At 44.7% G+C, this 10022-nt stretch overlaps 2 protein-coding genes across 2 annotated transcripts; one reads left to right on the top strand and one right to left on the bottom strand.

The window, feature by feature from the left end:
• Window positions 1-502: 502 nt before the first annotated feature.
• LOC124692652 (two-component response regulator-like PRR1) lies at window positions 503-3949 on the top strand. The gene is made up of 6 exons (XM_047226068.1): window positions 503-791; window positions 1737-1898; window positions 1994-2127; window positions 2246-2413; window positions 2611-2689; window positions 2807-3949. Exons 1-6 carry the CDS (start codon window positions 629-631, stop codon window positions 3655-3657), a joined length of 1557 nt encoding a protein of 518 aa, XP_047082024.1. The 5' UTR covers window positions 503-628; the 3' UTR covers window positions 3658-3949.
• A 769-nt stretch (window positions 3950-4718) lies between these two features.
• LOC124687764 (H/ACA ribonucleoprotein complex subunit 3-like protein) lies at window positions 4719-6263 on the bottom strand. Its single transcript, XM_047221512.1, has 3 exons — window positions 6018-6263; window positions 5878-5920; window positions 4719-5040 (listed from the first exon to the last, which is right to left on the bottom strand). Exons 1-3 carry the CDS (start codon window positions 6069-6071, stop codon window positions 4943-4945), a joined length of 195 nt encoding a protein of 64 aa, XP_047077468.1. The 5' UTR covers window positions 6072-6263; the 3' UTR covers window positions 4719-4942.
• Between the last annotated feature and the right edge of the window lie 3759 nt (window positions 6264-10022).

Here is a 10022-nt window from a genome sequence, read left to right as displayed (position 1 = left end):
TGGGGCCCAGCTAACCAAGCGGCTCGCTCAGTCCCAAGGCTCGAGCCTCGGCTGCCGTCGCTCTCACGGGAAAGATCACCGGCGCTCGTGTCGCCACGGCGTGAGACGCAACCCAACGACGGGCGGACCAGATCGCTCCCTGTCGCCTCCGGATAGCCCCGAGCCGACGCACAGCTCGGCTCCGCGTCGACTCGGCTCGGCTTCTCCTCTGCGGGGCCCGTGCTCCCCCACCCAATTGTGGAAAGCGAGGAGAAAAGGTGGACGAAAATATCTAGGAGTGGACATCTCACCGTCGCCACAGCCAGCCAGCCAGCCACCGCCCTGAATACAATAGCCGCACATAATGGAGCGGGCCGGACTGCGACGGGCGGAGGCAGCCGCCGCCGGGCGCGGCCGCCGCTCGTAGCATCCGATACTGCTGCCTGACTGGCCGCAACTTCTAGACTCCGGCCGCGGGAGCTCGCCGGGAGCCGGATTGATTGGGGGGCACAAGCGGCGGCGGCGGCACGGATGGAGGAGGAGGCGTCCGCAGATCCAGCACCCGCCTCGTCCTCCAGCGTCTACGTCCTCTGCTGCTGATTCGACCTCGCCGGCAGGAGTCTCTGGTGATCGTGCGTGGGGCTTGGCTATGGCCGGCGAGGGGGGTCGCGTTGGCGGCGGCGGCGGCGCCGGGGTAGGGGGAGGAGGACAGCCCTTCGTCGACCGGAGCAAGGTCAGGATCCTCCTATGCGACAGCGACCCCGACAGCTCCCAGGATGCGCTTCGCCTCCTCTGCAACTGCTCCTACCAAGGTCAGTTCTCCTTAGGCCGCCGTTTATATCGTTTTCCATTTCAATCATTTCAAAAAAAATATGCCCGCGCGTTGCGGCGGATTTATTTCTACTGGATATTATTTTACTGGAATGCAACTACCATCAAAATATTTTAGAATATGTTTTTGTTAGTTTTTAGGTGTCTAACACTATCCATAAATCTCAGTCACCTAAATTGTATACCTGAGAATATGTTTTTCTCAAGTGTCGTCAACTAAATTGCTTCTGGTATTATATGTAATTTTGTCTTGAAAATATGGACAAACAAAAAAACGACGAAAATTTGCTCCTACCAAGGTCAGTTCTCCTTCCGTATGAGACAATCCATTAGAGTGATCTGCTTCCTTTCTCGCCTTTCCTTCCCTGTCTGAGACAGATTCAAATCTTTTGGCTGCTACCAAACCCTCGGTGAGCCAATTCCTTCCTGGTGGATCTTAGACTTTGCTGTTGCTTTTTTCCCACGTGGCTTGTCGACGTCCAGAAACCTGCGTATATGAACCGGCAAATCTTCCTAAAATGAAGCGAGGTGGTACTAATCGTAACCATCTAGACACCGTTTTAGCTATGGGTTAGGCTTCCGATTTCGATGGGTCGGATGTGGAGCTAGCCCAGCAGCGCAGCTCGTGGCCCATCATGGCGGGAGCCGGGAAAAAACAATGCAGAGGAAGGAATCCAGCGACACGAACTGTTATTTTCTTAGACGGTGGTAGTTGATGTAATTTCAGTCAACATTTGGAGTAATTCTAAGTTGGACGAAAAAAGGAAAGAAACCTTACTTCCTTTATTAGTAGGTAAAGATATACTAGGCTTTAAGACTTTATTTGCTGCTTGTTGTGGACGTAATTACTACTGCTAGCACGGTGTCGTACCTTCATGTTCTTTTCTAATGGTGTATCTGTTGGCTGTGGCTGCCTGATGTTTCAGTGACCTGCGCCAAGTCCCCACGGCAGGTGATCAACGTGCTCAACTGCGAGGGGGCAGAGACGGACATCATCCTGGCGGAGGTAGATCTGCCCGTCTCCAAGTGCTTCAAGATGCTCAAGTACATCGCCAGGAACAAGGAGCTGCGCCACATCCCCATCATCAGTAAGCCGCCCTTCTAGTTCCACAGCTCCTTCCAGTGCTCCAATTCCCGTGCCATGCTTTGCAGTGATGATATGTCCTACGAATGGATCATGCAGTGATGTCCAACAGAGACGATGTTTCTGTCGTTGTCAAGTGCTTGCGACTAGGTGCTGCCGAGTACCTGGTCAAGCCGCTGCGAATGAATGAGCTGCTCAACCTCTGGACCCATGTGTGGCGGCGCAGACGAATGGTAAATGCCACTTGGTTTCGACTTCACTTGTGTTAAAACCATGTTATAGGCTGGTATGCGCATGCTTGTTGCTGCACTGTAAGAAATTGTTTGTTAAACTGAATGTTGGTGTTGGCAGCTTGGTTTGGCGGAGAAAAACTTCTTCGTTGACAATCTTGAGTTGGTGCTATCAGAACCTAGTGACGCCAATACCAATAGTACCACGCTCCTTTCGGACGAGACATATGATAGGCCAAAAGAAAACAGAAATCATGAAACAAATACCTCGAATCAACAGGAATACGAGGTAATCAATTAATATATCTGTACGAAGTTCTACAGCAGTCCACGTAGTAGTTTTCTCTTTCTGTCTATTTAGCTCTTTTAAATGTTTGTCCTGCTTCTAAAATGTTCCTTTAAACCACATATGCTATATAATGGTGAGATGCTGATTCCTGTGCATGAAGCTACCATTTAAACCCTTACATTTCTTGCTATCTCCAGTCTCCTCCAGTTGCTGATCCCCCAAAGACAGAAGAATTGGAGAATCTACCAAGCATTACTGAATATGGCGATAAAGCATGTAAGTGCATGTCTGACCTTTATTTTCCCCTTTAGCTGTCGTTGTTTTATCCCCTATTATGCTAACTACTCATTCATAGTTTTCAGCTGGTTTCTAAAGCTTTTATCTTTTTACCAGCATCTTCAGGAGGAATGTTTTCACGCCCAATAAAGACCAATTTGAGGTTTGCTGAGTCGTCTGCATTTCTAGCGTATGTTAAGCAAAGCACTCCAACCAGCACCCCATTGGATAATGAACTACAGAGAGGGGGTAATCAGTTAGATATTATGGATCACCAGGGTGATTTCTCTAGCGCGACTGACAGAATTGATACTAACAGCAGTGTAAATACTCGGGATGAAAAAGCTTTTGACATGCCTATGCAGTATCCTTCGGTATGCTTTTCTTCCTCTAACTTGCATCCGGAGCAAAGAAATGAAGGCCAACAAGATGTTTCAGGAACTCCTCCTGTATATCACTTCCCATATTATTATCCAGGGATGGTAGAGCATGGCATGGCACTTCATTCAGTGCAACATTTTCAAGCAAACATAAACACTGCTCAAGCACATACACCACCAGCATTCCTCCATCAATACAATGTTTATCCCCATGGCCATGGTGTATCTACGATGCCATCATTTCAGTACAATCCTGCTGGTATGAGTGTACATTCCAGTCATTTGTCAACGCAAAATGTGTGGCCACCGGTATCAAGCACACCGATTCCTGAGGAAACACATAGTCACTCTGACAGGAGGGCTGCAGCACTTGCCAAGTTCAGACAGAAAAGGAAGGATCGCTGCTTTGATAAGAAGGTGAGGTATGTAAATCGGAAGAAACTTGCTGAAACGAGGCCGAGGGTGAGAGGTCAATTTGTTAGGCAGGCAAGCAATGCAGATATAATTAGCACTGGAGATGACATCTCTGATTATGAAGACGACGATCCATCATCCAGGGAGGTTGTGATGGTTTCTTCACCAGATTAGTTTGAAAAGCCATCTTATGTGTGAAATGGTGTGGATATGATCATTGCTCATCTTGTGACTGCTCACAGAATACATCCTCAACCCTCAGCACCACCCCGAAAGAACCTGTGGCATACCTATTATGATTATTACTGTGGACATTTTGGGGGGAATCGTATTTTGACAATGTAAGTTAGTTATACTCGTCTGTGATGCACATGACATTATGGCAAACTCTGTGACCATCGTATTATTACACTAATTGTAATGACCTCTTTCTCTTTGCTCATAATGTTCAGTTTCATTTTCTCTATTTTTTGTGTTCATCAAATGAGCGTTGAAGAGCACCATCCAAAGATAACGTTGCACTGTTTTGCCTGCTGAGGCAACCGCGGGCAGATTACAAAAAGAAGCAACATGATACCTTTATTTATTTGAACCAAAAAGAATTATAGATGTCAGCTCCATTGCTAAGAAGTTCTACCAAGAAAAATGGATGGGTTTCAGCTCCAGTACTAACAACTATCGATTCTAAAATTTTAATATTGGACTCTCAACCATTTGAAGGATGAACTAACAAATTTTCATCGGTGGGAAGAAAAGATGTAAATGATGGAGGGTGAACTTTAAACAATTGAGCTTCAAACCACTTGCGCCTGAACGTTCTTACTGATTCAACAGACCTTGCTGAAAAATATTGAACGTTCTTACTGATTCAACAGACCTTGCTGAAAAATATCCAATTCTACCCTGCCTCCCCTAAGCCAGCCTTACGACGAACATCGATGTGGCGCCAGGTCACCACAAAGAACCAAAACCAAGCAGCTAGTGAATGGGGAAAGGAAATAAAAAAAAAAGGAAACATTTCTTAGGTCACAACTTGGGATTGTTCAACGCTGTCAGAAATTGTTCTAAGTGAAAACTGTACGCACTATTCAAATAAATGATATTGAGCAGAATAAAATGACAGCTGTTGCTCACTTGCTTCTCCAGCTATACAAAAAATTCTCTACTTATGGCATGTGAAATCAAGTTACTGAGAGTTTGGTTCTCATTTTAGCAGCTAATCATGAAGGCAGTTATGAGCAAGGTAGAACCAGATGATTTGGTCTCATATGGAGTGCATAGTACAAAGAGCATAACCGATCAATAGCATAGCATTACATTCAGAGTTATTGCGGCAACAAGCAAGATAAGAAAGTTGCAGTACTGATTCTCTGTTCACATAGCTGATCGCCTAATCTACACTCGAAACAGGAATTCCGCATAGTAAATGTCTCTTTAGATAACCCATCCTCCAATTGCTTCAGTACTTTTGTGCTGGCTGTTGGGTTGGCAGCAATCCAAATCTCTTCTTCAACAGGTAACGCTGGCGAGCGTACTTGTCATCTGGGGAGAAGCGAGCTGCATCACAAGTAAAGATGTAAGTACAGAAAAAAGAACAATCCACTACATTTTGCTTATGCCTATAAGAACTTGTTGGTACGTCAACAATGCAATGCAGATGGTGTACTAAAAAGCTAAAATCTCGCAATTCTATCTACAGCCTCGAAAATGAGGGGTAGTGTTTGAATAAACAACAATAAGTTACACGACAAGATTCTAATGTACTGCTATCGCAAGAAAATTTTCACCATCCGAGAACCTGGAAATGTTTGAGGTATTCTACAAATACCTACGACAGTGCATCAGTAACAAATCTATTCAGACAGAAATGTACATACTATTTTTTTTTTTTGCTAAATAACAAAGCAACAACTTTACGAAGCAATTCCAACCTCCAACATCCAAATAGTATTAAAAAGCAGATGAACCAAGGTGAATAATTGATTAGATGCTGCGTGGTACATGTGGTATGCAGCAGTATCCCCACCATGAATTCAGCATCCCTTTCATAAGGATCCTTCAAATAACAATGAGTGAAAAATGCTTGGGCACAAGCAAAGCTCTTTATTCTAGGAAAATACCAAGACCAACAATACAACCTATGCAGTTTCTTGAAAACCATGCTAGCGTGTTTAACGTTTGAGAACAGGCAGGTTGGTGCTGCAACCAAAGTACCAAACCTAGCAAACAGGACATGACACCGAGAAGGGGATGCTTATCAGACATGTGTACCCTCTTTTACAGCGCAAGAATCTGGCATACTAAGTCCAAACTCAAAACAAAAGCACAAATTTGACATGTAAGCTGAAACAGCCAAGACAAAGAAGGTAGTAGGGGGGGAGGAAGCCGGTATACCTGGGTGGGCAGACTGAGTCGGCACACCGAGAGGGGATTCCTTCTGCAGCACAAGAACAAGAAAAGCATCAGAACGTGCTCACGGCTCAAATCATACACTAGTCAACAGCAAGTAAGCGCAAGAGCAAAGCTCATTCCACCTTGGTGGTGTACACCTTGACACCCTTCTCGTTGACGTAGTACTGGAGATACATCTTGGACCAAGGCGCGCGAATTAGCTCTGAGAAATCGAACGAAACAGTTGAGAGACCGTCGATTACAATCGTAGAATGGGCGCGGGATTGAATGGTGAAGAGAAGAGCAGTTACCAGGAGGTTCGCGGAGGCGGGGAGCGGAAGAGGAGGGAGACTGGTATCTGGCGGCTAGGGTTCGGGGGAAGCGGGGTACAAGAGAGGGAGGAAAAGGGTTAACTGGTATTGGTAAGTGGGACCGGATTTTTTTATGGATGAAGAATCGACTATGCTGAGACTTGTGGGCCGGTTTAAATCTGGTACCGAGGCAACCAGACGGCCCAGAAATCTCGAGCAGGGGTTTTCTTATCTCGGCCTTTTACTGTCCCAAAAATTCAACGAATTTTGAATTCAATTTTTTTAGAGCCTAAATAAATAAGCTTTCAACCCTACGTTACAGAGAAGACAATCGCAAGTGGCCACTGGTTCTAGCTTCTTTCTCGGTTCGATCACTCGGTCCCTCCCGTCAACTCCATGTTTCATATTTTCACGAAGGCCACATTCTACGGAACAAACAAAGCATAAAATTTTAGTGGAAGAGACACCAGGATCAGGGGCCTTAAGTCTCAAAAGTTCTTGGAACTCCCAATAGATGCACCAATATCTATTGATTGAATTTCATGCAACAGCTTGCACCACCTTGTTGCAATTATTCTGAATAGTAGTTGGCCAACATTGAAGGTCAGTAACATGCTTGAAGCACTCGAGGAAAGGAAGTGCTTCAACCTGCTCTGCACTCACAAACCCTAGAGGTACTGAAATTCACTAGTTCACAGTGCTCTTGTATCGTCACGCGTGATCAGCCCCAACCCGACCTTCACGCTCCATGAGTCCCATCCCCATCGATGTTCATCTTTGTCCAGCCAATAGTAGTGGGACGACACCGTGAACCACTATTAGGGGTGTTAGGCAATGGCCGTGATTTTAAAATAGTTGCCTTTCCTTTCAGATTAACATGTTTTGTTATTGCTGTCTTTAACGACTCCAAATAATTTTTGCAAGAATGGTACTGATGCTGATATGGACGCCTTTCCATCCCCATGTACCATGTTGATACATCCCAAATGTATCTACTTTTCCAAACACTTTGCTCAATGAATTATGGTCATATATGTAATTCAGATCTTTGTTCTATGATATATTGATATATGAGATTGGTACCTCTTATGTGTAAGATGTATTGATAGATCATATCATGTACCCCATTCTTAAGTACTTGTTCTGATCCATCTCATATATCAATATCATAGAATAAAGATCCACCACATAGGAATTACATATGTGACCATAATTATGTTGGGCAACTCATACATCTATGAAGAACAAGAGAGACATAGATCAAGATACTGCCACAACCCATAGTCCACAGGTGGACTACTCCCTCTTCATCATGGTGATGATGATGAAGACGTTGGAGAAGGTGGAGATCCCTCCGGCGGTGGCTCCGGCGGAGTTCCCCCCTCCAATCTTTGCTGGTTCTGGCTATGTTTTGGTGTTTCCCTCTTTCCGTCGCGCTCCCCTCGAGGAAGCTCGGGAAGTCCTTCATATAGTGGTTTTTAGGTCAAACGAAGTCTGTGGATGAAAAATCAAGCGAATTAGACGGTCCAGGAGGGAAGGAGACATGTTGGCGTGTCCTCCCTGCCTGGGCGTGCCACCAGGGGCCTTTTGGCCCTCTTGGCCTATCTAGTGAGATCCAAGCGCTCCAGATGCTTCTATCGATGAAATATTGGCACCCCCAAAATCCTAGCTCAATTTGACTTTATTTAGGTCCATGAAAGTTAAATATACACAATACAGAGTTTTCCCTGCATAGTAGTATAACCAAAATAAGAGGGATCATTGGTAAATCCAAAAAAATTAATATAAAACATGGATATAACATCATATATGTTGAAAATATGTGGGAATACGTGTCAACAAACTACAAAGTTCATGCATGCCTTTTACATGCATCAACGCGCCACCTAGGCCCTTTCGGTCGTGGAGTATCATCTCGACCTCTCATTTGGCGTACTCCCATATATACTTGAAAATACTGGGTAACGAGGAGGACGGACCATTTCGTAAAACATAGCACCGCCACATCCACGATCTTCGTTTCGGGGATCAGATTGGTCCTGCTCACCACACTGGAGAGGGGGATTTCGAGGTCTTCTCCACCATCATCACCACCAATGCCATCACCAACAAGCGTGTGCTCACTCTCCATCATCATGTGTGAGTAGTTCTCTGTAGGCATGTGAGGTGGAAGGGGATTGGATGAGATTGATCATCTAATCATCCATGTATATCGAGATTTGAGGTGTTTGTCTTGAGGATATTCTTGTATGAGTGTTGGTGAAAGAACATATCTCATTAAGTAAGTGGTTTTGGTGTTGATGACAACGGTTATATTTAACTAACCATTTTGTATAAGAATTGAAGGTTTTTTTAGCATTGATAATATTTGCCCAAAAGTTGAAGATCTTGAAGTTGTTATGGCGGGGTAATGGAATGATCTTCACTTATGGGGATGGATGGAAGAAAGAAAAGAAGTAAAGAAAAGAAAGAGAGAAGAAAATGGAAGAAGAAAATGGAGGAAAGGAGCCAGGGGCCGGAGGTACCGTCGGTGATGGTGCTCCGGTGATGGTGCCAGACAATCTTGTTGGCAGTTGTTGTGAAAGTGGTTGGGAAACCCCAAGAGGAAGGTGTGATGACCACAACAGTAAGTTTTCCCTCAGTACGAAACCAAGGTTTAATCGACCAGTAGGAGAAAGGCGTGACTTCTGAAGGTGTTGCTGGCTGACTAGTGGTAGGGCGCACTACCGGCGTCGGCAACAACGTGGAACCCGCACACAACACAACCAAAGTACTTTGCCCCAACTTGCAGTGAGGTTGTCAATCTCACCGGTTTGCTGAACACAAAGGATTAGACGTATTGAGTGGAAAGAGATGTTTGCAGAAAGTAAACGGAACAAGATTGTAGTAGAATTTATCAGTAAAGGAAATAGGACCGGGGTCCACAATTCACTAGAGGTGTCTCTCCATAAAGATAAATTTCATGTTGGGTGAATAAATTACAGCTAGACAACTGATAGAATATAGACCAATACATGACAAGATGATTACTATGAGATTTGATATGGTCATTACAACATAATACATAGACTGTAATCCAACTGCGTCTATGACTAATAAGCCACGTTTAGGTTATCGTCCGAACCCCTTTAAGTATTAAGCTGCAAGCAACAGACTATCGCATTAAGCAATGTGTGTAAAGTAAACAATAGAATTACCCTCAGATAAATCATTGTTGTTTTCTCCCTAGTAGCAACATCACATCTACAATCTTAGAATTTAAACGTAACTCTCCCAGAAAACTAGAGGCATGAACCTATTATCGATCATAAATACCCCCTCTTGGAGTCACAAGTGTCCACTTGGCCAGAGTTTCTACTAGCAACGAAAAGCATGCAAGATCACAAATAACATATGACATGAATATATAATCAATATCAACATAGTATACAATATTCATCGGATCCTAGCAAACCAAACATATAGGATTACATAAAGATGATCTTGATCATGTAGGGCAGCTCACAAGATCTATACATGAAGCACAAAGTGAGAGGACAACCATCTAGCTACTGCTATGGACCCATAGTCCAGGGATGAACTACTCACGCATCACTTCGGAGGCGGGCATGGTGATGTAGATGCCTCCGACGATGATTTCCCCCTCCGGCAGGGTGCCGGGAAGAGCTTCAAAACCCCCCGAGATGGGTTCTGCGATGGCGGCCGCGACAGAAATTTTCTTGGATGGAGGCTTGGGTATCCAGCGTTTTCCCAAGAACATGTATAAATAGGCGGAGGATTTAGGTCGGTGATGTCTACGCACGCTTCTATTCCTGTAGACAGTGTTGGGCCTCCAAG

The sequence above is a fragment of the Lolium rigidum genome, chromosome 2 (assembly GCF_022539505.1).
Source record: "Lolium rigidum isolate FL_2022 chromosome 2, APGP_CSIRO_Lrig_0.1, whole genome shotgun sequence".
Classification (NCBI taxonomy): Eukaryota; Viridiplantae; Streptophyta; class Magnoliopsida; order Poales; family Poaceae; genus Lolium; species Lolium rigidum.
This window is presented reverse-complemented; position numbering and strand designations above follow the sequence as displayed.

Bases quoted from the DNA above. Each gene is read 5' to 3' on its own strand.
- LOC124692652 (XM_047226068.1), top strand. From the start codon at position 629: ATGGCCGGCGAGGGGGGTCGCGTTGGCGGCGGCGGCGGCGCCGGGGTA. The intron at 1,899-1,993 runs GTAAGCCGCCCT...TGGATCATGCAG, and splicing joins GCGCCACATCCCCATCATCA to TGATGTCCAACAGAGACGAT. The intron at 2,414-2,610 runs GTAATCAATTAA...TGCTATCTCCAG, and splicing joins CGAATCAACAGGAATACGAG to TCTCCTCCAGTTGCTGATCC.
- LOC124687764 (XM_047221512.1), bottom strand. From the start codon at position 6,071: ATGTATCTCCAGTACTACGTCAACGAGAAGGGTGTCAAGGTGTACACC. The intron at 5,921-6,017 runs GTGGAATGAGCT...CTTGTGCTGCAG, and splicing joins TCAAGGTGTACACCACCAAG to AAGGAATCCCCTCTCGGTGT. The intron at 5,041-5,877 runs GTATACCGGCTT...CTTGTGATGCAG, and splicing joins GACTCAGTCTGCCCACCCAG to CTCGCTTCTCCCCAGATGAC.